The sequence below is a fragment of the Phyllostomus hastatus genome, unplaced genomic scaffold (assembly GCF_019186645.2).
Source record: "Phyllostomus hastatus isolate PE091 unplaced genomic scaffold, TTU_PhHast_1.1 phas_contig_2322, whole genome shotgun sequence".
Lineage (NCBI taxonomy): Eukaryota > Metazoa > Chordata > Mammalia > Chiroptera > Phyllostomidae > Phyllostomus > Phyllostomus hastatus.
In genome coordinates this window covers 14,098-39,029 of record NW_025333772.1, presented here as the reverse complement: position 1 = coordinate 39,029, position 24,932 = coordinate 14,098, and the positions used below count along the sequence as shown (strand labels likewise).

The 24,932-nt window shown below is 37.4% G+C and overlaps 1 protein-coding gene across 1 annotated transcript in view; it reads left to right on the top strand.

The window, feature by feature from the left end:
* Positions 1-273: 273 nt before the first annotated feature.
* The window catches only part of LOC123817897 (neural Wiskott-Aldrich syndrome protein-like), a 37,086-nt gene continuing 12,427 nt past the window's right edge, over positions 274-24,932 (top strand). Inside the window, exons 1-2 of the mRNA XM_045837687.1 lie at positions 274-638; positions 21,549-21,570. Coding sequence (XP_045693643.1) covers positions 525-638; positions 21,549-21,570 — 136 coding nt within the window. The 5' untranslated portion in view covers positions 274-524. The remainder of the gene's footprint in view (positions 639-21,548; positions 21,571-24,932) is intronic.

The window sequence follows — 24,932 nt, the reverse complement described above, 5'->3', positions numbered from 1 at the left end:
TTTTGTTGTTGTTTTCTTACGTTTCGTAATACTACTTTATTTTTAAAATTATGTACATATATCACTGTATGAAACTAAAAATTGATTTTAAAAAAGTTAGCTGTAGACACCATATTTTTCACCCAAGGGCTTTGAGTGAGGTAATATGGCATCTTGAAATCATCACGAATATTCACACTGCTTACTCCTCCGTAATGTAAATTGGCCTTGAGCACGTTATAATAAAGAATCCAGCCCCGGCTGGTGTGGCACAGAGGATTAAATGACAGCTGGGAAGAAGGGGTGGAGGAGGAGCCGGGAGTGTAGTGCAGTCGCTGCAGTCCAAGGACAAAGGCCATCCGCCAGAGTTCAGCCTAGCGGCCGCCTTGGGCCCCTCCTTTTTTCCTCCCCCCGGGGGCGGAGGAGTTGCGAGATGCTGAGCCTGTGACTCCCCTCTTCCAGTCCCTGTCACCGAGAACGGGAACCAGCGCTCGCCCACTCGCCGGAGGAGACGGCCCTGGACTCGCAGCCCCGCCGGCGTAACCATGAGCTCCGGCCAGCAGCCGCCCCCGCCGCGGAGGGTCACCAACGTGGGCTCCCTGGTGCTTACACCGCAGGAGAACGAGTCTCTCTTCTCTTTCCTCGGCAAGAAAAGTGTGGTCAGTGGCCGAGACCCGCGTCGCCCCCCACCGACGTTACCTTACGGGCCGGGGCTACAGGGCCAGGAACTGGGAGCGGGGAAGGAGGCGAGAGCGGTGTGGGAGGGTCCGGCTGCCGGCCAGGCCTACCCCCGGCCCGGTGTCGGCGCCCTGGCCCCACTCCCTAGGTGCGGGCAGTGCGGGCCGCGGCGGCTGGACACCGCCTCCCAGGGCAGCCCGGGAGCAGGGAAGTGTCACCTCCGCTGGCCTGTCCTGGATTCCTGCTTGGCCGGGTCCTCTCCCTTGCTGCTGCTTCAGACTTTACTGTCAGGCCCCAACGGGAATTTCTTCTTGCAAGAGCTGTTGGGTCTTTGTAACCTGGCTCCTGCCCTGGCCATCTCTTCGCCTCTTACCGCTTGATCTGGGGGTACTTTTCTTCACAATGCCAGAGGTTTCAGGAGTGGGAAGGTAGGGATCGAAGCCCAAATATGAATGAAACGGACCATGAAGTGGGTTTCAATCCCTTTTAGAGTTTTGGGAGAGAATAAAGGACGGGGTTCAGGACGGGGTTCAGGACGGGGGCAGGAAATGCTACTGCTCCCCATTGCACAGACACAGGGTTCATTTCTCCAGGAAGCTCCCCGAGGCCTGGTTTCTATTCTCCCTGCAACTGATTTTTTTTTCTTTCTTTCTTTCCTTTTCCTTTTTTGCATTGGTGGGAGGAGGTGTTCCTTTCCCCACCTTGCGCAGGGGAGCTGCAATCTATAGTAGTTCTTGGCCTTTTGGGGCCTGCAAATCATTCTTAAGTTTGTATTGTGCGGCCTGTTCCGACCTCAGATGGCTGGTTGGGAGCAAGTAGTTCTGCTGTGGGGAGGAAAATGTGTGTTGTTGACGGAAGCATTCATTATATTGGCTGCTGGCACTTCGGGGGTGGGGAGGTTCTACTCCTTTGGTGCAGGCCTTATCAAGCTGCATCTTACTGAGGTGGCCTGGTTGAACTTGGTTGAGTTTGCTGAAACCCTGTTTGATCTCCTTTCTCTCCTCTCTGCTTGTTATGACCTGCGGAGTATGGGCCACTGGAACCCAAGAGACACCTCCAGAAATGTCAACAGAACAGCTTTACAACTTTGCATAGTAGTGTTAAATATGCCAAAACAGGGACACCTGCTTAAGAAGTTAGGATTAGACAATTTCTGGAAAGTTACCGGATTGTTAACTTTATAAGAGCCTACCCTTTGTTTCTTGCCCTATGCAGTTGGAGATTGAAATCAGTACATTCAATTCAGATGTGTTTCATATTTCAGAAGTTAGCCCTTAAAAAACATTCCTTGAGTTTACTGATTAGAAAAATGAAATAAGAGGGGTGGCTTAAAATCAGAATTTTGGGGAAACAACTTTTGTGGTAATCAAGTCCCACCCCTCTACCCCAGCTTTTTAAACAAATGAGAAAACTGAGCCAGTGAGCCCTAAGTCACACAGCAATTTAGTAATGTAACCAGAACTAAAAAACCAGGACTCCTGATGCCTGCCTAGTCCGTTGTACTTTCCACTACATCATGTTGTTTTTTAGAAGGGTTTTTTCTTTCTTGTTATTGATTTATCCCCAAAAGTGGAGTTAAAAGAATAATCACTTTTGTTTAACCCAAAATGAATATGAAGTGTAGGATTCTTAAAGCAGCACAAATTTTTTCATATTTTCAATTTAGGAAAATCTCCATCACTTGAAATGTTAAATTATTTGCAAATGAAAAAATAATTAAAATATTGCTGGTTTATTACTTTTGCTGTCAGAAAGGAAGTAGTTATGTGTACTATGTTTTACATACCAGACACATTAACGTTATGCAGGAAGGACATTACAAGTATAATGAGTAATTGCTCTGTCTTACCTATAAGGTTTACTGGTTTCAATAAATGACACATGTGGAAGAATACTGTGATAAAGATAGTGTTGCTTACTGGTTAGTGTAAGTGGATTGCCAAATAAGCTGTCTGTATTCAGTGCTCAATTTCTTTATGTCATCTATTACTAATCAGCTTTACCTTTTGGATTTCTGTCACTTAAAACTACACTGTTGTAGTTACCTGCTCTTCTGGTATGAAATTATTGGAAAGATTAACTGTAAATTTGACATCTCCAGTTATTAGTGAGTAAAGTAGGATTATTTTAATTTTTGGAACAATTTTTTTCCTTTGCTAGCTATGCATTTTTTTTGTAGTTTAAGATATTACTGAAGTGCATTTGTTTCATTTTTTAAAAATTCAGCAGTAAGATTTACAGGTCAGACCAAATTTGCTAAGCAAGTGTATTCAGAGGAGTAGTTATAGTGCCAGCGCTCAGGCATTCCTTCCTTTTACTTAACAAATATGTATTGAGTAACTAAATGTTGAGGTCAAAACCAGGGTTGATGCCTGCCCTCAAGAAGCTTTCTGTGTAAAAATGGGAAACAAGTGTGTAAACTGATGAGTTAGTCAATGCTTCAGAGTGATGTGTAAGAGGCTGCATACCACAATGGAAAATGTCTTTGCAGTTGGCAGAGCTCCGTTCAGACTCATATGGTCACTTTGAACACGTTTCTTAAGCTCCGCGTCCTAAAATTGCTTTTCTTATCTCTGAAATAGGGATACTATTTTATGTGTGTGTGGGGGGGGGTGTAGATTAGAAGGACTGTGTGTAAATATATGGGTGCTATTATTTTTATAAAGATTTGTGGGACCAAAAGAGTTTGAGTAAAAGCTTTTTAGAATGGGCTACACCTGGATATTTAAGATTAGTAGGATCTCCCCCATGCCCACCCCCCCCCCGGGGGTTGATGGGAGGTATGAAATGGCTTGGAAAGTCAGGGGACCTACATTAATATTGTAGTATGTTGTGGATCAGGGAGGGTTTCTTCCTGGGTTCTCAAATTTAGGTATGCTTTGGAATTATTTGTAGATTATATTAACATGCATATAGCTAGGCTGAATTCCTAGATAATCAAATTTAGTGGGTCTAATGTGGAACTTAGTCATTTCTATTTGTAGCAGGCTTAACAGAAGACTGTAATATGTATCACAGTTTGAGAACCCCTGCTGATGTCCACTGGTTTTTGATAGGGTAATCTTGAAGTACACGGAAATGTTAATAGGTTTTCCCTCAGTCTTTGTTCTATATTTTGTGACTTAAGGTTAAAACAAGTTATTTTAGTGCAGCATTTCTCTAACCCCTTGAGATACCTACCAATGTGTGTTTCATAGATGTAAGAGAGGTACAGTTCAAGTATTGCAGTAGTTAATGGGGAACCACAAGATAAAGATCTGACTTTCAGAAAGTTTGAGGAGAACTCTGAAGGCATGATAGAAGGTGGACTGAGGATTGTTTGAGTGCAGACAAAGGAGGTCAGCTTAAGTGTTTACAGTGGTCTATGTGAAATATGATGAGGGCCTGAATTAAGGGAGTGCTGCTGGGAATTCAAAGACAATTAAAAAGACTCCAGTAGGATTTCTTCCCCCTTAGATAAAGAGAGTTAGGGAATAAAAGCAAGTATAGCCACCAGAAGGATTATGCGGAACTCTCTCACTAGATGAAAACATGCCTAGATGGTATTTGAGACTTTATTGGTGATTGGTTTCATGGAGAAGTTGAATCTTCAGTAAATCTATTTTATGTCACAGTTTTTAAAAGTAGATTTTGTGAAAGTTGAGGTTTCATTCAAAGTTATATGTAATATATTCAATATGTGTTATGTACTTTTACATAAAGTATGTAGTTCATTGGCTGGTAACATTTTCTGAGAACAATTAGGAAGAGTTAAATAAGAAGATTATCAGGTCTTGTTTTTGTAGTTTTGTTACTTTCATGGAGTGTGATTTAACTTATTTTCTGTAAAGAGCATGTGCTGTCTTGCCAAGTAGAGTTTAATATATAGTCCTGAATAAGAAATTAGGTAAGATTGGAAAAAATACAGTCTTCTACTAGTCTCTGTAACCACCTCTGGCTTAGCCATGTTGTTGACAGTTACCTTTCCCTGCCATCTCACCTGGTTGGTTTGTTGTAAGATTTAGTGATACCATTTTTAACTGACTTTAATCTTCATTTCCTTAAATTCCTCAGCACTTGTTTTAACTGGCTTACATTCTTCAGGTATTGTTTTGTTTTCTCACCCTTTATATAGTTCTGGGAGCTAAGACCTTATGCCTATGTGGTCTTCCATGTAATTTTTATAGCACTTAGCTACAGATTATTGAATACTTAACTGAGTTGTTTTCATTGTTAACTTGTTTATTACTCAGGAACGCATTCAGCATTTCTCATTGCTCGATCAGGTTGTTAAAACCTCCCATTTCGAATGCATATGGTATTTGGAAATTAAGTCTTCATTTATTAGGAGAACAAAGTGGTTTAATGCTGCTGCCGATCTAGGTGGTAACAGTAACTGTCCAACAGTTACTTGTTTCTGTTCTAAATCTTTAAATAGGTCTAAAGGGAAGAGTTGCCTAGAGGGATCGTTGTGTGGAATTAAGGCAGTTAGGGCTAGGAATGGATTTCACCTTGAGTAATGTAAAAGGAAAAAGGTTAAAAATTCATGGGATTTGGAATATGCAAAGATGAGAAAACAGTCTTGCCTAATATGGAGAAAAAAAGTGACCACAAAACTGTCATACAGGGTAGACTATAATATAAGCATGGGAGAGTCAGAAAAATCCAGCAGGTCTGGGTTATATATCCTGTTTCTTGTTGTTCTTAGCTCTGTAACAGTGATTTTCAACCTTTTTCATCTCATGGCACACAAAACCTAATTACTAAAATTCTGTAGCATACCCAGAAATGCATGTTTTGTCAATATGAAGCACTTAGAATACCTGACACTTACAAAGTGTTCTCGGAGTTTGGAAAAGCGTATGAAAGAATGTTATCCTTAGTACAGTACCATTCCTGTTACCAGCAGAAAGGTTTTAAAGTAAAACTACGAACCCCAGATTGTATTTGTTTGGATTTAGGTGAGCTAATTCTAATAATTTTATTTGAAATCAGTGAAGTCTAGTCCCTGGTGGGGTAGCTCGGTTGTCTAGACTCTAACTGTTAGAGCATGGTCCTGATGTGTCAAGATTGTGGGTTCGATCCCCAGTCAGAGCACATACAAGCATCAACCAATGAATGCATAAATAAGTGGAACAACAAATAATTATTTCTCTCTCTCTCTCTCTCTGTCTCTCTCTCACTCTCAAAAATCAGTAAAAAATAATAAAGTCAGTTAACTACAGTGTCTGTAAATCAGAGTTACAGCAGTAACTGGAACTAGACTCTGGGAAGTCCTGAGCAGCTTTAGCCCCTCCTTGCTGCTGACCAAAGAGGAAAACAGGGATACTGGCATAAGAGTTAACCATTCCTGGGTTTTAGTCTGTGCTCTGCCACCAGTTAATTGTGAACGTGAACAAGAATTGCTGCCTGCAGCCCTGACTGGCGTAGCTCAGAGGATTGAGCACGGGCTGCGAACCAAAGTGTCGCAGGTTCGATTCCCAGTCAGGGCACATGCCTGGGTTGCAGGCCATGACCCCCAGCAACCACACATTGATGTTTCTCTCTCTATCTCCCTCCCTTCCCTCTCTAAAAATAAATAAATAAAATCTTTAAAAAAAGAATAAAAAAAAGAATTGCTACCTTCCTGAACCTCATTTTCCTAATCTGAAAATGAGGGCATGGACAACATAGCACCAGTGTCTCCAGCTTTAAGGTTCTGTCATTCTAACTATTCTAGATGCCAGAGACTGTAGCCGGGAAAGAATAGCCATCTGTTAATTTTGGCATATCTGTGTTTTACACAATGGAGACAAAAATCGTGTATATCAGAGTGAAAGGTAGATAATCTCAAATCATTTCATTGCAAACTCCCACTTCTAACTCACCTTTTTTAAGCATCACAATTTAATAAACATTTCACTTTGAAAAGTCAGGTGAACGTCATTAAAAGGCATTAGTAATAGGATGGTCAGTCCTAACTAATTTTGAATTATTAATTATTCCTTTTAATTACAAGGAATTTTTGGCTTAGTTTAGTAGAAGAAGTATGGTGCCTCTTAATTAAGATGGAGTGGTTTTTAACAGTTTCTCTTGTTGACCAATTCCATATAGAACTTTATTTCTTACGTGAAATTGTACTAATGATATGATCTTTAGGTGATACATTTTGTTGCTTATTCTTTAAGGTAAAAAAGATTTTTTAAGCTTTTAGTTTGTGTTAGACTCAATAGTTAAAATGAACAGACTTGGTCATTTTAGAGACCGATTCAAAGTTGAAGTTTAACACTTCAGATAGAGTTAAGTTTTGTATGAATTACTCTGTCTAGGAGTCATTCCTTTGATCCAATAGATAAGAATCCAGCATTATTAATAGGTAGTTCCCTTTTACAATAAAGATTCTGAAAGCAAAACAAGTTTATACATTCTTATCTACAGTAATATATATTGTTAACTGTAAATATAATTTTTATTGGTATAGGACAGAACATGCCAGTATTTTTAAGTGTTAAGTATTGTTTAGTAATTAGAAAAATTTGGCTTATGTAATGATATTCATAAATACAGTGTAACAAAAGTATATTCTGCTTTTACTTATTGTATCCATGTCAGTATTCTTAGTAGTAGAGGATTGCACCACTATACTATCAATATAGGAGAATGAAATTAATTAGGAAACATCAGTTTCATTTTGGAGTCAATGTGTTATAGAGGAATTGACCCTTTTTAAAAAGAGAACAAATAATTGGGTATAAAGTAAGGTTGAAAAGGTGTATCTAGAAAAGCCCCCTTAAGAAAATAGAGTGAAATAAAAGATTTATAGTAACTTCATATTTCAATTAGTATGATTATCTGTTAGTTTACTTTAATTGTCCTTCAATATCCTTGGTCCCTTAGTTCCTCTGCCATAGTGATTTTTAAAAATATATTTACTATAGGAATTTTTCCTGTAAAATAAGTACTCATTAAATATCAGATACATTGAAACAAAAGAAAAATAAGAAAGACATCCAGGAATATAACATACTGTTAAAAATGATATGAGAAGAGCCCTGAACAAGTGGCTGCGTTGGTTGGAGTGTTGGTTGGAGTGTGGTCCTATACCAGCTTGTTGTGGGTCCAGTCCTAGGTCCGGGCACATACCTAAGTTGAGGATTCGATTCCTGATTGGGACTCAAATAGGAAGCAACTGATCAATGTTTCTTTCACAGCAATGTTTTGCTATCTCATTCTCTCTTCCTTCCTTGCTGTCTAAAAATCAATGAATAATATGCTTGGATAAGGATTTTAAAAAATGATATGAGGAGATAGAAATATTATGAGCCAAATTATGCAGTTAAACATTTATATTAGATTTGGAAAAGTTAAAATTATCTAGTATTTTAAGTATTAAAATAGAGGTGAAGTTTATTTATCATACCTCTGGTTCCAGCAATAAAAATTTTAAGTGAAACACTCCCTCCAGTATGGTGAATACTTTTGTTTCCATAAAAATATGAGAGGATACCTAAATATCTAAGAAATTTTCAAGCCCTGGCTGGCATAGCTCAGTGGATTGAGTGCGGGCTGCAACCCAGGCATTGCAGGTTCTATTCCCAGTCAGGGCACATGCCTAGGTTGCAGGCCATGACGCCCAGCAACCGCACATTGATTTCTCTCCCTCCCTCCCTCTTTCTCTCTCTCTCTCTCTCTCTAAAAATAAATAAATAAAAATCTTAAAAAAAAGAAAAAAGAAATTTTCGTAATAATGAACTGATTGATTTACAAGTAATGGATAAAGCTAGTCAGAAACTCAAATGATTTTCTTCATTTTTATTAATAAAAAATCATCATGAGGAAGTATGAGAACTTACTGAGTACATAACCTCCTAATATCTTGAAGTACATAGAAGGGATAAGGAAGGTCTTCGTACCCTTTACTTGTTTACTGTGCAGCTGGGGAACACAGAAATCATTCACACACACACGCACACACGCATTTTACAAGTTAGCCTCTAATAAAAATTTGCATAGAGAGGAAAGAAGTATATCACTGTGGGATTTAATACATCATCGTTGGATTTGAACATAAGGACCTTAAATGGCCTGTAGAGTTTATGTCATGAGCAAGGAAACAGCTCAGTTAAAGTATAGGGAAATGTGGAATCAAGTTTGGAGTCGAAAATTTGCATGGTGTTTGAAGTATTGAATAGACTAGAGTGGCTTGGCTGGAATTGAGAATGGTATTTGCTTGAGGAGGTAGTGAATAGTAAGGAAGGGCAAATTGAGTCCAGATTTTGGAAAATCTTGAACTTTAGACTTACAGGGTAAGCTTTAGTCCCTAAGTAGTAAGGAATCAAAGATTTTGATTAAAAAAGTATCAAGACAGGAAGGATCTATAGGGGAGGAAAACTGGAAATTGTCATTCATAATAGGAATGCTTTAAAGTTTACTAAACACTTTCTTACTCATTATTTTAGGAAATTTGGCCTGGCTAAGGAACCTGAATTATAGCAGCATCTGGAACATAAAAAGGGTTATGAGAGATATACTAAGTCGTTGGTGTTTGTGTGGAAGGCAGGCACCATGTAATCCTCATAGCATTTTTCCTACTGTGTCCAGGTGTGGCCTTTGAATACTCAGCATATGCCTACAGGCAGCCACTACCAGTCAGTCCAGGTTCATAGTTACCACTTCAAAGCTATATTCTAGAAAAGATTGTGAAGAAAAAATTAGTTGGCTTTGTGAATTCCAGATGACAACAGAACGTCTTAGTGGAAATGGCTAGGTAGTAAGAATTGCAGGACTTCTACACTGTTGTCTGAGACTATACTGTGTATGATTTCTATTCTTTTAAATTTGTTGTTTCATAGCCCAGAATGTGTTCTGCCTGGGTGATTATTCCACATGAGCTTGAGAAGAATGTGGGTCCTGCTGTTGTCGGATGAAGTAGTGGATAAAGGTGAATTCGATCCAGCTGATTAACAGATGGATGGCGTTGAGTTCAACTCAGTCCTTACTGATTTTCTGCCTGTTCGATCTGTCAGTTGCTGATAGGGAGGTATTGAAATCTCCAGCTAAAATAATGAATTCATTTGTTTCTCCTTGCAGTTCTTTCCGATTTTGCCTCATGTGTTGCATTTTGATTCTTTTGTTGAAGGCATACACATAGATTGTTACGTGTCCTTGGATAATTGACCCCCTTACCATTATGTAATACCCCTCTTTATCCCAGATAATTTTCCTTGCTCTGAAGCATGCTTTGCTCAAAATTAATATAGCTGCTCCAGCTTTTTTCTATTAGTGTTAACATAGTATAATTTTCTTTATTTCTTTACTTTTAATATATATGTCTTTATAATGAAATGGGTTTTTGTAGACAACAAGTAGTTGGGTGTTTCTTTTAATCCACTGTCAGTCTGTATTTTAATTGTGTTTTTAGACCATTTGCATTTAAAGTGATTCCTGCTGTAATTGTATTAATGTTGACTATATTTCTTAACTGTTTTTGTTCATTGCTCTGTTGTTTCTTTTTTTCTTCCACTCTTTCTTCTTTGTTTGGTTTTAATTGAGCATTTTATGAGTCCATTTTCTCTCCTTTCCTAAGATGTCAATTATACTCTTTAGAAAAATTTTGCCCTGTAGTTTGCAGTGTACATATACAAGCAGTCAATCTATGTCCAATTTTAAATAACACTACATTACTTCATAGGTAGTGATAGTTAGTGCCTTATAACAGAGCATTCCCATTCCATCTCATTATAACATTGTTGTTACTCATTTCACTTATCTATAAGCCATAACCACCAAATACTTTTACTTCTAATGTAATGTTGGCTACTAGAAAATTTGAATTTGCTTACATGATTCACATTGTATTTCTATTTTACAGTGCAAGTTTGACAGTTTCCAAAGTAATATGACAAAAGTAGAAATCATCTATAAATCCCATCACTCAAAAGTAACTAAGTAACATTTTTGTCTATATCCTTCTGGGATTGTTTTGCATGTATTATTGAGTAATAAATATATACATGTGCTTACCCTGAGTAAACATAGGTCTACAAGCACAGACATTACTTTTTTATTGACATTACTTCATGTCAGCAAGTATACCATTTTCACTGGGTACACATGGATTTATCAGTTCCCCAGGGATGGAAAGCATCACAACTCTTGCACTTGGGGCCATTATTAAATAAAATAAAGTTTACTTGAATTGAAGCACTGTGGTACTGTGACAGTCGATCTGATAACTAAGATGGCTACTTAGAGACTAATGGGCAATTAGTGTGTAGAGCATGGGTTGCTGGACAAAGGCATGATTCATCCCCTGGTGTGATGAAGCTAAGATGAAAGTATGGTATACTTGGGCATCTGCAGATTATTTGGCTGCTATCTCTAACACATACTGAGTTAACAGTAGGAGATAATGGTGCAAGTTACTTGCCTTAGGTTAAGGAAGAGCTTGAATCCTTGCCAAAGAGTTTGGACCCTATTCTTATCAAATAGAAACCTAATGTTAACCTAAAAATGTAAAGGTTTTTCAGAGTGGGTGGCAATAAGCAATTTACTGATCTCAATTTACTTGAGATCAGTAAAAACAGTTATTTGGGAAAGCACTGATTCAGGCAGAAGCCCAAATCATGTTCCGATTAGGAAGCAAAGGCGGTGGGTATTTATGAGAAAGGGAAGAACAATTATGTCAGTTGAAGAAGGGCATCTCCATTGACGCAGATAACATAACATAGTAATGTTCATTCTAAACAATGTTTGTAATATTCAGGCCAGTAGTCTTCAGTCCAGTAATATAACTGTTTTCCTGTTATCTTTGTAAGTAGTTCTTGAATATCCGATGTTGCTTTAAGCCCATTCCAGAGGTTATTTCACCCTGTTTTAACATGCCCAAGATTTGAGGCATAATACATGCATAACGGTTTTGCTGGAATAGCAGCTCCATTTTAAAGTGGCTCTGTTTAAATTACTGTATACATTATTATGTTTTAAAGCATGAATTTATATATTAAAAGATAATTGGTGAGAAGAATTTATGGAGAATAAAATAAAGGCAGAATGTCCTCATAGGCTATTATAATACTTCAGGTCAAAGGAAGATGTAAATTTCAGATCTCATTTATACAGTTGTATATAATAGCATATAGTGAAAAAACATGTTCTTATTTTTGTTGAGCTCTCACAGGTATTAAAATATACATCATATATAATATCAATAAAGGGGTGGGCCAAATTAGGTTTACAATTGTGAGGATGTGAGTTTATTTTTGTATTATTATTTGTATTAAAACTGTAAACCTAGTTGTGCCTACCCCACATTTACTTTAAGATGCATATTGTTGAGGGTTTTTTTTTTTGTATTTCCCTTCTGTCTTTTGGGGGGAGGATACAAATAATAAAAACTCATTCTGGCTGGCTTGAGCAAAAAGGAATTTATTGACTACCAAATGATTTCATGGAATCCAAAACAGAATTGACAATAGCGCTTTAGGAAGAGCAGGAGCCTGGGAAGTTCTGAGAACAAGAGCAGGAGTCAGTGGAACTTTTCTCAACTCCAGTTATCTCTTCCCCAAACCACTCAGCCCTGTGAGTAAGTTTGGAAATCTAAATTCCCAGGAGAGAATCTTAACAGACTAAACTTTGGTACAGAAGCTTGTTCCTGGAGAGAGGCAGCACGTCTCTTAACATTAGAAGTCTTGTGGATAGGAGGCAGCCAGTGCCTGGTATGTAGTTTTATCACATGTATAAAAGCTAGTTAAAATCCTAATTCTTATGATATAGTACATGATTATTTATTTGGTCTCACTGACCTAAACCTGCTTCAGATGCCATTGTTAAAAATATTTATTACTGTACTGAGGTACTTTTTTAGTTCCAACTCCAATACCAGATTTGCAAACAGTGAAAGTATAATGGTGTCTTTGTGTTTTGGGAAACTTAGGGTTTTTCTCCCTTTCTTTTTAATTGATCAACTTGCTGAAAACAGGAAATACTATAGTTCTAATTACAGGCAGCCCTCCATATTTGCAGGTTCTGCATCCACTGATACAGAGGGCTGACTAAGGGACTTAAGCATGGGAGGATTTTGGTGTCCATGTGGGATCTGGAACCATGGATATGGAGGGACATCTATATTGGTTGCTGTAAGCTAGTAGTAGAGCTTAAAAATGATCACTTGGAAACAATATAACAACTGATAAATCTGATAATATGAATATCATAATTAACATTCAATACATACGGTACCAAGCAATTTTCAGAGTATTTTACAGGTATTAGCTAATTTAATCCTCATAATAACACAAAATAAAGTTAGTAATCTTATCCCCATTTCACAGTTGGAGAAATTGATAAGGAAGTTAAGTAGTGGCCTGAACTCACGTAGCTAGTAAGTGGTAGAATCCATCCCAGAGGCAGTGATTTCGGTCCTCACACTATTCTTCCCTGGGACATCCCTGACTTTCTGCCCTCTCACCTTGTCCCCAGTCAGAGTTCAAGGCTCCCTTCTTAGCCTTCCCAGAGCAGTTTATTTCTGCTCTCATTTTGGTAATTGTGGCATACTTTGTTATTTTAAAATATATTTTTATATCTCCCTTACTAAATTATTACCTCCTTTAAGACAGGGACCATTACTTATCTATTTTTAGTACATAATACATATTTGCTAAATTGAATTGAATGCCTTACTCAAGTTTAGTTTATGTTAGCTTGGTATTTTGTAAATAAATATGATTTTGTTAATTCTTTTTATTATGGATAATATTCCTTTGTCTAATGATCGCAACTCTGTCCTACCCATGACCTTATAAATTCCACATCTTGTTCTGAGACAGTGTTTGTGTAAAATCTCTTCCTTAGGACTTTCCAGAGCAGTCCTAAGGAACTTTTCATGGTGATGTACGTATTCTGCATCTGTGCTGTCTAATGTAGTAGCCACCTATGGCTATTGGGCATCTCAAATGTGGCTAGTATTGCCAAGGAACTGAATCTCCAGCTATAAATTTAAATAGTTGTGTGTGGCTAGTGAGTACTTCGTTAGACATGTAGCTCCACAGAGCACAAGGAAGAGCCCACAACCTCTCAGCGCCCTCCCAGTTGGCCCCCTGACCACACAGATGTGGACTTACCTGGAAAGGACAGTAACAAACATTATAAAAGGTGTACTTGACTCATAGTGAATTAGTTCCTAAATAATTTATACATTAAAAAAACATAGAATATTCAAGTTATTAAATGTATACATAGGACTAAGAGTCACTCTTTCCACTTAAAGAGAACATCATTGGCTTGTTTTTGTCTTTACAGTGCATTATGTAATTTTTTTTTCTTCTGCTGCTTTCCAGGGTTGTTTTTTATTTTATTTTATTTTAATCATTGTTTAAGTACAGTTTTCTCCCTTTTACTCCCATTCCAGCCAACCCACCCAACCCTCCCCAATTCCCTCCCATTACCACCCTCCCCCTAGTTTTTGTCCATGTGTCCTTTAAATTTGTTCCTGTAAACCCTTCCCATTCTCCCCTGAAATTCCCTCTTCTCTCCTCTCTGGTCACTGTCAGTCTGTCCCCTATTTCAGTGTCTTTGGTTATATTTTGCTTGTTTCTTTGTTTTGTTGTTTAGGTTCCTGTTAAAGGTGAGATCATATGGTATTTGTCTTTCACTGCCTGGCTTATTTCGCTTAGCATAATGCTTTCCAGCTCCATCCATGCTGTTGCAAAGGGTAGGAGCTCCTTCTTTCTTTCTGCTGCGTAGAATTCCATTGTGTAAATGTACCATAGTTTTTTGATCCATTCATTCACTAGGGCATCTAGGTTGCTTCCAGCATCTAGCTATTGTAAATGGTGCTGCTATGAATATTGGGGTGCGAAGTTTCTTTTGTATTGGTGTTTTAGTGTTCTTAGTATATAGTCACAACAGTGGAATTGCTGGGTCAAAAGGCAGATCCATTTTTAAGCATTATGTAATTTTAAAGAATTAGTGTTGTATAAAATCCTCATATTCCCTCTCTACCCCCAAGTTCATGATTTATTGATGGTAAAAAAGAACATGATCTTTCTTTTATTTTAATATGGTTAGCTTCCCTACTCCTTTGTGGAAGTTACAATCAAACATCTAGTTATGCATGTTTATTCAATTTTAGTAATAATAACCAGATTTAGAAATGTTCATGCCTTTTGAATAAAAATTACCTTGTGAAACTAGCAGCACTGAGTTTTCTGAGGAAATATATGAAATCTCATCTATTGAATAAGTAATTTATTTTTCACATTATTGACTAGATAATTATTTTTTTTCACTACATTTCTGAGTCTGCAATTGTGAATAAAGTGCCAGTCTTTTTTTTTAAAGATTTACTCATGTTTCCAGAAATGTGACCAAAATCATTCTTACTTTAAAAAATGCTTTCATTTATGACATAGTCCCTCTGTTTATTAACAGGATATTTCTGTATATGTATAATATCATTTTCTTTATAGTTCCACACATCTCCCATTTAATTTACCCTTTTAAGCTTATTTACCTGCTAATGTTTTTCTCTTTATTCTTACTGTGGACAGTATTGCAAGTATCCATATTTTACCCCCACAGTATCGTGTACTCCCAGCCCTTACTCCCCATTCCCTCTGGTCATCACCACACTGTTGTCTACGTCCATGGTTTATACATATATGTCCTTTGGCTAATCCCTAAAAACAACTTCAGAAAGGTTCTTGCCCCCCTTTTTTTTCCCTGTCTAATTCTTATGCATAATGTATGGGAGTGTCTCAAATGTTCTACTTCATGTCCTCAGGTTGTACATTGAATTTAAACTTATTTACTCTCAAATTAGCCTTATCTTTGTATCTCCTTACCCCACCTGTATTGTACATATGAAAGTTAAGCAAATGTGTTTATATATAATATGCACATACATTCTTGTGACTGTCTTTAAAAGCTTGGATAATATGAGTTGCTACATATAGAATAACAAGTATAGAAGCCAAAGCCCATTGAACTTTAAACTTGCTTATCTTGATTAATCTTATTTAAGTGTTGAAAAGACTCAAAGGACAGTTGCTGAAAGAAATTACAGACTTTGACATTCATTACAGACTTAGGCTATAGTTGCCAAAGTTTACTTTTTTTTTAAAAGATTTTATTTATTTATTTTTAGAGAGGGAAGGCAGGGAGAAAGAGAGAGAGAGAGAGAAACATCAATGTGTGGTTGCTGGGGGTCATGGCCTGCAACCCAGGCATGTACCCTGACTGGGAATTGAACCTGGGACACTTTGGTTCGCAGCCCACGCTCAAATTTTACTTTTTTATTACTTTATGCCTTTAGACACTGTAGTATGCTATTTTCAGCAATGTTCACTTTTAGTTTTTAAAGGGAAATTTTAAAGCTACTAGAAATTCTTCCTGGGTTAGTTTCTACATCAGAAACACTTTTTTTTCTCTCCCAGACTTATATTATAATGTGACTTGAATTGGTCTTTTTCTTTCTTTTATGTGTGTATTTCTCAAATCAATATTTACTCTTTTGAAAAGCTAGTGTTCACCTAGTTGAAAATCAAAAAGTACTTAAAGCAATGGAAAAGTTTCTCTTCCATCTTGTCTTTGCCCAGTTCTTCCTTCCCTGACAAAGCACATGCACACAGACACAACTCCTAACAGCCTAATAGCTAGCAGCTGTTTCTAGTTTACTGTGTCCCTTCCTAAACAGTTTTTATGCACTTTGGCAAATGTTCTTGTTCCTGCTTTTGTGCACACATATGAGCATAATGTACTGTTCATTTTACATCTTGCTTTTTTCTCTTATAACGAAGTATCTTGAGGATTTTTAAGTCACTGCCTAAAAAGCCTCTTCATTTTCTCTCTCTCTCTCTCTCTCTTTTTTTTTTTTTTTTTTTTTTTGCAGCTGTGTAGTATTCTGTTGCATAGGTGAACTGCAGTTTAATTGAGCAGGTATTTTTCTTGATGATGTAGAAAATTCCACTTGCCCGAGTAATTTTGGATAATTTTAAGGTTCTAAAGATTTGAATGAATAAATGTAGGATTTGAAATATTTTAATGGTTTTGATAGAAGTCTTTCTAAAAATGTGTTACCTCTATACCCTGGTTTAGTTAAATAAACACATTACTGAACTTATTTTAATTCACATAAGATGAACTAGATCATCTGCGTGAACATTTTGGGTACTATATATTTTATTATACTGTATTTCCTCCAAAGCCCATTGTCACTGTAAGATGCATCATTTGAACTTAATCATTTTGACCATGGTGAGACTTAACTTTTAGGGCTACTGCCAGCCAGTTACAGCTCCTTTCACACTGTATATTATCCTTGAATATGTAGTATTTCTCATCCCTGCTACTTAATTATCAGAAACATACCTCAGTGTTTTGTAGATTTGTTACTATTCTACATAGGCAGGATTGTTTGAGTAATGCATATATGTTTTTAAGTACATGGTCTAGACTGCAGAGAACTTAGCAGCAGCTGTGCTGTGGAGGAAGTGCTCAACTGGGCTTCCTTCTAGGAGAGTTGTTATTAGTATCTATGAGTCCTAACGGGGAAACCCATGTACTAGCTGTACCAGAGATCATACTTTTTCCTATTCCAAGCTTTTTGGATTTTTCCAATGAATTTTACACTGCTCAGCAGGTGTCCTTGTCAACTTTGTGATGGTATATTTTATTCTACTCCATTTCCTATATTGTTATTTACATCCCCATGGCTACTCTGTAAGTACCTATTTGTACTTCTTAATCCCCTCATTTGCCTACATTCCCCTCCCATATGGCAACTATCAAAACGCTCTCTGTATCTATGATTCTCTCTCTGTTCTTCCTGTTTGCTTAGTTTGTTTTTTAGATTCCATTGTTGATAGAAATGTATTTATTGCCATTTTATTGTTCATAGTTTTATTGTTCATGATGTTCTTTTTCTTAAATAAGTCTCTAACATTTCATATAATAGTGCCTTGGTGATGATGAACTTCTTTAGTTGTTTTCTTGTCTGGGAAGCTCTTCATCTGCCCTTCAATTCTAACTGATAGCTTTTCTGAGTAGACCAGTCTTGGTTGTAGGTTCTTGCATTTCATCCCTTTCAATATTTCTTGCCAGTCCCTTCTAGCCTGCAAAAATTCTTTTAGAAATCAACTGACAGTCTTATGGGAACACCCCTGTAGGTAACTCAATGCTTGTTTTCTTGCTGCTTTTAAGATTCTCTTATCTTTCACCTTTGGTATTCTAATTATGATGTGTGTTAGAGTGGACCCCTTTGCATCCATCTTGTTTGGGACTTTCTGTGGTTCTTGTACTTGCATATGTATTTCCTTCACCAAACTAGGGAAGTTTTCTTTCATTATTTTTTTTCAAATAGATTTCCAATTTCTTGCTCTTTCTCTTCTCCTTCTGGTCCCCCTAGGATGTGAATGTTGGAATACTTGAAGTTGTCCCAGAGGCTGTTTACACTATCCTCATTTTCTTGGATTCTTTTTTTCTACTTGTTTGTCTGATGGGTTGTTTTTTGCTTCCTTATGTTCCAAGTCAATGATCTGACTCTCAGCTTCATCCACTCTACTGTTGTTTTCCTGCAAATTATTCTTTATTTCAATTCGCATATCCTTAATTTCTGACTGGATCTTGTTTACGCTATTGAGGTCCTCACTAAGTTCCTTGAACATCACTATAACCACTGTTTTGAACTCTGCATCTGACAGATTGTTTATGTCCATTTTGTTTAGTTGCTTTTTTTTCTGCAGTTTTGATCTATTCTTTCATTTGGGTCATGTTTCTTTATCTGCTCATTTTGGCAGCTTCCCTTTGTTTCTGTGTATTAGGTAGAGCTTCTTTGACTCTGTGTCTTGGTGGCGGGGCCTAATGTAATAAGTGTCCCGGTAGGTTCCAGTGGCACAGCCTCCTCCATCACCCAAGCTGGGTACTTGAGGTGCACCCTTTGTGTGATCTGAATACATGCTCCTGTTGTAGTTGAGCATTGGTTGCTATTGGCAGATCAATGGGAGGGATTTAGCCAGGCCAGTCAGGTGCAAGGACTGACTGTGACCACTGTTCATCAACCTCCACTCCCTGTGGAGGAACAGTTGTGCAGAGGCAGGGTGGTGGTGCTCCAGCATGGTCTGTAGCCATCCACTGGGTGCACTAGCCCTGGACTTTCCTGGGTGGTGCAGGCCCAGGTCAGCCTCGGCCTGTGTTTTGGCCAGGGCCACCCTGCATGAGCTATAAAGCAATCTGAGACAGCTGCTACTTGTTCTGGGATTGGAGATTCCCAGGGGAAGCCAAGCTGTGCGTGTAGGGTGGCTGCTGCTAGTGCTGTGCATGGGGCCATTTAACAAGAGGTATGGTGGCTGGGGGCTCACAGAGGCCAGCTGTTGCTAGTTTAAAAGGATTTAGGAAGTTGTGAAGCATGAGCCAAGACCAGTCATTCATATCGAAAAGCACTGTTAACAGCTGTCAGTTGGGTGGGATGGAGCCTCAGGGGATGTAACAGGGCAAATAGTGTTAGTCAGGTTGATGGATTCTCACATATAGCACCCACCTGCCAGCTCTGTGGCTCGGTTGGGGGAGGGTTCAGAAAAGGGACAGTGGCCTCTGCCTGCCTTTCTGTCTGGGAGAAAGCTGGACCCCAGCTGTCATCTTGATGCCAGACACTTTAGTTTCTTCCCCTATGCCAGTGGTGCCTTTCAAGCTACTACCCCAGTGCTGGAGCTCAGAGGGACTGAGTCTGGGTAAGTCCGTATGTGGTTCCTTTAAGAGGAACTGCTTGAGTCTCCGGAAGTTTCTTCCACTGACTCAATCCCTGATGGTTTTTGAAGCAAGGAGTTATGGGCACTTACTTTCTTGGCACTGGAACCCTGGGCCAGGGGCCCTGTTGTGTGGCTGGGACTGTACTCCCAAGATATCTTTTATCCACCACATGGGGGCTTAAGACCAGCTCCTCCTACCAGTCTGGTTGAATGTGGTTTCTTTAATTCCAAATTTGTCAGACTTCCATTCAACTTGATTTCTGATGGTTCTGAGTGTGGTGATTGTTCTATAATTTAATTGTAATTTTGATGTGGTTGTGCAAGGAGACAAGCCATGTTTACTATGCTGATACTGTGACTGGAAATCCCCAAAATCATCGTAAGCAGATCAGTGTAGGAAAAATAACACAAAGGAGTTTGTAAGTCAGTAGATACCCTACAAAGCTAGGCATTCTTTTGTACTTTTTGAAAAGTATTTCTGTACATCCAGGGGTACATATTACCCCAGTTTGAAGATCACTGTATTTAAGATTTACTTTACCAACTAGAGGAAATAAGCCATAAAAATGGAAGAAATTGAATCCAGAAAACAAGCAAGTGAAAACATATATTCCAGTTTATGCATACTGTTCTTTTAATGATTTTGCAGGTGAGAGGTGAGGTGTTGCCTCACTTATATCCCACCTGTAATGAGTGAGTAGGAGAATTATTAGGGAATTATATTTTTGTTACTTCTTTTGGGGGCTAAGACATTTGCCACTTGATAGCATGTTAGGAAAGGATTTAATGCTACGGAATTATCTCTGGCTCGGCACCTATTTCAGTGACATGCTATAGTGATAGGCCAGGGCTCGCTGAGACTCCTTTTAGTCAAAATATAGGGGCAGGCAAAAATAAGTTTACAGTTAATGAACATACAAAAGAGTTTATTCTGGCAATATTGGGTTGTCCAAAAAGTGTTTAGTTTTTTCTGTAAAGTAAACAACACATTTTTCTTTTTCAACAATAACTTTATTGATTTGGATATTTTGAGTACATCGGCTGTCTCCCTCTGATGGCTTCCAGTAGGTCGAGGCTGGGGGTGCTGCAGAACATCTTCCAATGTATACGAATGTCCCACAGCGAAGGATTATTTGGCCAAAATGTCAGTAGTACCAAGAAACTTCACAAACCACTTTTGACATGTTCAATCAGTCACAGCACCTCCATGCACTGCACAAATCTTCTTTTAAAATTTCAGTTGCATTTTTACCTTTCTTGAAATAATAAAGCATAATATGCTGAAAATGCCCCAGTGCTCAGACATCTCTGTGTATTCTCATTACCTTTGTGCTTTCATTCTGTCCTGTAGCTTTGAATACTGTCCATATGCTGGTGACTCACAAAGTTTCATGTACACTACTGGCCTCTCCCCCAACCTTCAGCTTTACTTGGGTGTCAGAATAGCCTTCAGACTTAGCACATCTGAGCAGAACACTTGATCCCTGTTCCCCAGTCCCAGTCGGACCTGTGTTTTCTTGCCTAGTCTTCCTCATCTCAGTAAGAGGCATTGGCTCCACCTTATCACTCTGGTTCACAGTGGCCCCTCAAATCCTGTCAGTGAGTCACATTGGCTCTACCTTCAGAAACATGTCCTGGATCTATTTTTCACCACCTGCTGCTACCACCCTAATTAAAACCACCATCGTCTATGATCTAGACTATTCTAACTCCCTGACTAGTCTCCCTGTTGCCAGTCTATGCCTCCTACTATCTTTTTCTACATAGTACCAGAGTAAACCTTTAAAAACAGATTATATCACGTTACTTGCCCTATATACGACCCTGCAAGAGCTTCCTATTATACATAGAATGCCATCTAATACATTCCTTAACCATGGCCTTTGGGACTCTACATCATCCAGTCCCTGGCTCTCCTTCTAACTTATCTCCTTCCACTCTTCCTTTCTCATTCTTTTTTCCAATTTTTGTGATGTTCCTTTATGCTGTTTCCTCTTTAGGGCCTTTGAATATGTTGTTCCCTCTCTCACTTGATTCAGATGTCTGCTCAAATGTCAGTTTCCTGGAGAGACCTTTAACCATCTGCACATCAACTTAGGGATAAGACAGGAGTTTAGGTAAATTAATTTTGTATGTTGATGTTTGTGTTATATATGTCTAATAATATTCTTTTAATTTATATTCTAACAGAAAAGACGAGACCTCCCAAATGGTAAGCTCTTTAATAATTATTCATCAAAAAGCTCTTAGATTATAGTTTAATCCTTGTAGAAATATGTATCATACATTGTGGCTAATATTTAATATCTGATCTTATAGTACCCTTTATTATGTTCTTATTTAAAATAACAGATGATAGATGAGGCCTAGAAAATGTACCATTTGTCTTTTTTCTAGGATGAAGGAATACTATGTAGGATAAAGATTACTATTATATCTTCATTCTGTATTTATAATTAAGTTTAGAAACTGTACAATCTAGTTTTACCATCTTCCTTAAAGGGACTAAATTTTGCCTAGCATATTTGTTCATTTCTTCCTTTGGATTTATCTTTTTGTCTACTTCAAAGTGTTATTTCACTCTAGTAATGTGAAACTAGCCCCTTTCAGAATGAGTACTTACTATGATGGTATATTTAGAATTGATAATAGCTGCCCATATCCCTCTGTAACTGAGTAATGAACACTTGAAGTATTATGGATTCATTTATTTAAAAAAATTCTGTATACAGAAAGTAATATCAAGATAGGAATGACAAAGCCCCAAACCTCTGGTGCAGAGATTATCATCTCAGCTCCATAAATCTTCCCTGAAGTTGTATGCTAAATTTTGTAAGTATATATGATTTTTTTTCTCTGGGGAGAGAGAATCCGTGCCTTTGATTACATTTAAATGGGGCCCTTGACCCTATAAAGATAAAAATAACTATTATCCCAGGAGCCTTGATTACCATAGGAAATATAGCTGCTGCTTTTTAAAAGCACCTCAAATCCTCTCATCAGAATTTAGGATAATTATTCAGGGAAACACTTAACCTAGTAACAGCTCTTAATATATGACAACTGTTAGTGATTGTTGGGGTTTGTTTCTTTTAAATGGTTATATTATTTTTCTGATTTGTCCTTAAATTTCATTTCCAGTATAAAAACGTAAACCAAATATTATATTAAATTTTGGATTACTTGCCTTACCAGTTTTATTTTTAAATGTCTAACTACCTTCAGTAGTACTTACCATGTGTCAAGTATTATATACTTTGACTTTCTATTTTAAATGGAAAATTGAATACAAAGTTTTTAGGGCTGCTGTGGAAGTTAAATGAAGTTCTTAAAGTGCTTAATAAATATTAGTTATCATGATAAAGGCAATAACAATAATAATAGCAGCTACTATTTAATGATCATTGACGACTTACCAGGCACTGTCCGGAAGCATTATGAAGTAGCTCCTAATATCATCATATTATAGATGAGCAAACTAGGGCACAGACAGGTAAGGTTACCTATCTGTGCAAGGTCACCTAAGTAGTAAGTAGTGGAGCAGGATTCAGTCGCAAGAGATCTAACTCCCGAGCCTGGGCCCTTCCTTAATCACTGCTGCTCAGGATTCTGAAGGAGAAACTGAGACCTCGAGAGGGTAACTGATGTGCCTCAATTTATGCAGCTGGTATGTGGCGGAGGCAAAGGAAGCAACAGAAACAGCTGAGTCAGAAGTCATTCATTTGTGAACCTTTGAAGCAGTATTGTAATTCTTGTTCCTTGATGTGTGCTCAATATTTTAATCTCTTTTTGAGTTTATTAAATTATTTTGCATTCTTTGAGCATGTATTGAGTACCAATGGGAAAGGCTCCCTAATGGTGGCCTCTCTGGAGAAAGTAACCTGAGATTTTAAAGGGTAGATGTACAAATAATATCATTAAAGGATGCAAATACTTTGTGGTTTTTTAACTATTTAACCTTTTTAATGCATATAAAATGTATTTCTGAAGAGGTACGTAGTCCATGAGCAGATAGAATTTGGTTATTCTTTTTTATGTGACAGTGGTGTCTCAAAATTTTATTACCTCTACTAAGAGAGATACTAATAATTAATATAGCTTCTTTCTCTGATATTGGTCTTGGTTTTAAATCTTGAGATCTGTAGTTCTGACCCTTTGGTGCAGTTGTTCCAAACTTCTTTTTGTTAAATAAATAGTTACAAAAAATAGAGTCATTAAAAGGCAAAAATACATAGCATATATTGCCAATATTGTATACTTATTTAATTATAAAACATATACATAATATGTATAAAATATATACATAATATTTACTGTAATGTATTATATATACTTATATTATAATATATTATATTACAGTAAATAATGCAATAATTATTAATAGAAACTTTAATATTTATTCCTGCTGTGCAGTTGGTTGTCTTGTTCTCCAGCTGTGCATGGAGACCCCTGGTTTGGAGACAGATATTATTTTTCTGTATTTGGTACAATACCACTAGGTGGCAGTGGACACCTTAACTGCCTTGCAGTGTCCATGCATTGTCTCAGATTCTCATTTAGATTATTAGTTTGGCAGACCTTCTCAAGTTGTAACTATTAAAAAGACACTCTGTGTAGAAGTACCATATATTCCTGAAGTGCAGTTTGGGGTCTTCTTTAGTAACTCGTCATCCACACATCTTTCTTCTTTCCTTATTGGTCATTCTTACCTCTTAGCTTAGATGCTTTCCAGTAAGATTTGTTCTGAATTTCATCTGTGCTTTACATCAGAGGCCTCTGGGCCAACTGTATCAACTATTTTACCTTGGTCAGAGTTCCTGCTTTGTTTTAGTTAAGGGGAAGACTTTAGTTTGTTCTTTCAGCTTTAAAATTAACTAGAAATGCTGTTCGATGAAAATATTTTAAAAAAATATTTCTGTGACAATTGTCTATAAATTAGAAGAAGGTAATTTGCTATTTGACTTTTTTTCCCTCCAAAAAAAAGGAAGGGAAATAGCCCCCTCCATTATATATTTACTTAGTACATGTTCTTAGGATGAGTGTAATTTCATAAATGGAATAATTAATATAAACTTTATTAGAAATGCTTCAAGAATATCTCTGTGGCCACATCTTCTATAAACTTTACTTATTAAAAAGTGATTTCGCCTAATACCAGTTATCAATTTTTTTAGTGTGTCACTTCTGAAACAAATACTTAATTTAGCTTTAGATCACCATTTTAAACTTTCTAACACCTCCAAGCTCTAAACTAAATGACTACTGTCAACCAAAATAACCTGTTGAATGTGTAGAATACCTTTTTTTTTCTTTTAATTTGGAGGTTCTTGAATGATGATCTATTGGACTGCATACTGAGAGAACTGACAAAATGATAAAAAATAACAGCTAATATCTGTAGTGTTAGCATTATTAATCACTTCATGATTTGAAGTTTGTGTAGAAGGGGTAAGAGTTAATAGAAAGATTAGTGGTCAAGGAACCAAGATAGAGTTCACCTTTGTCCTTGTCATTAATTGTGTGACTTCAGACAGGTTATCTGATGATGCTTCTTGCCCTTAGTGTTCATATATA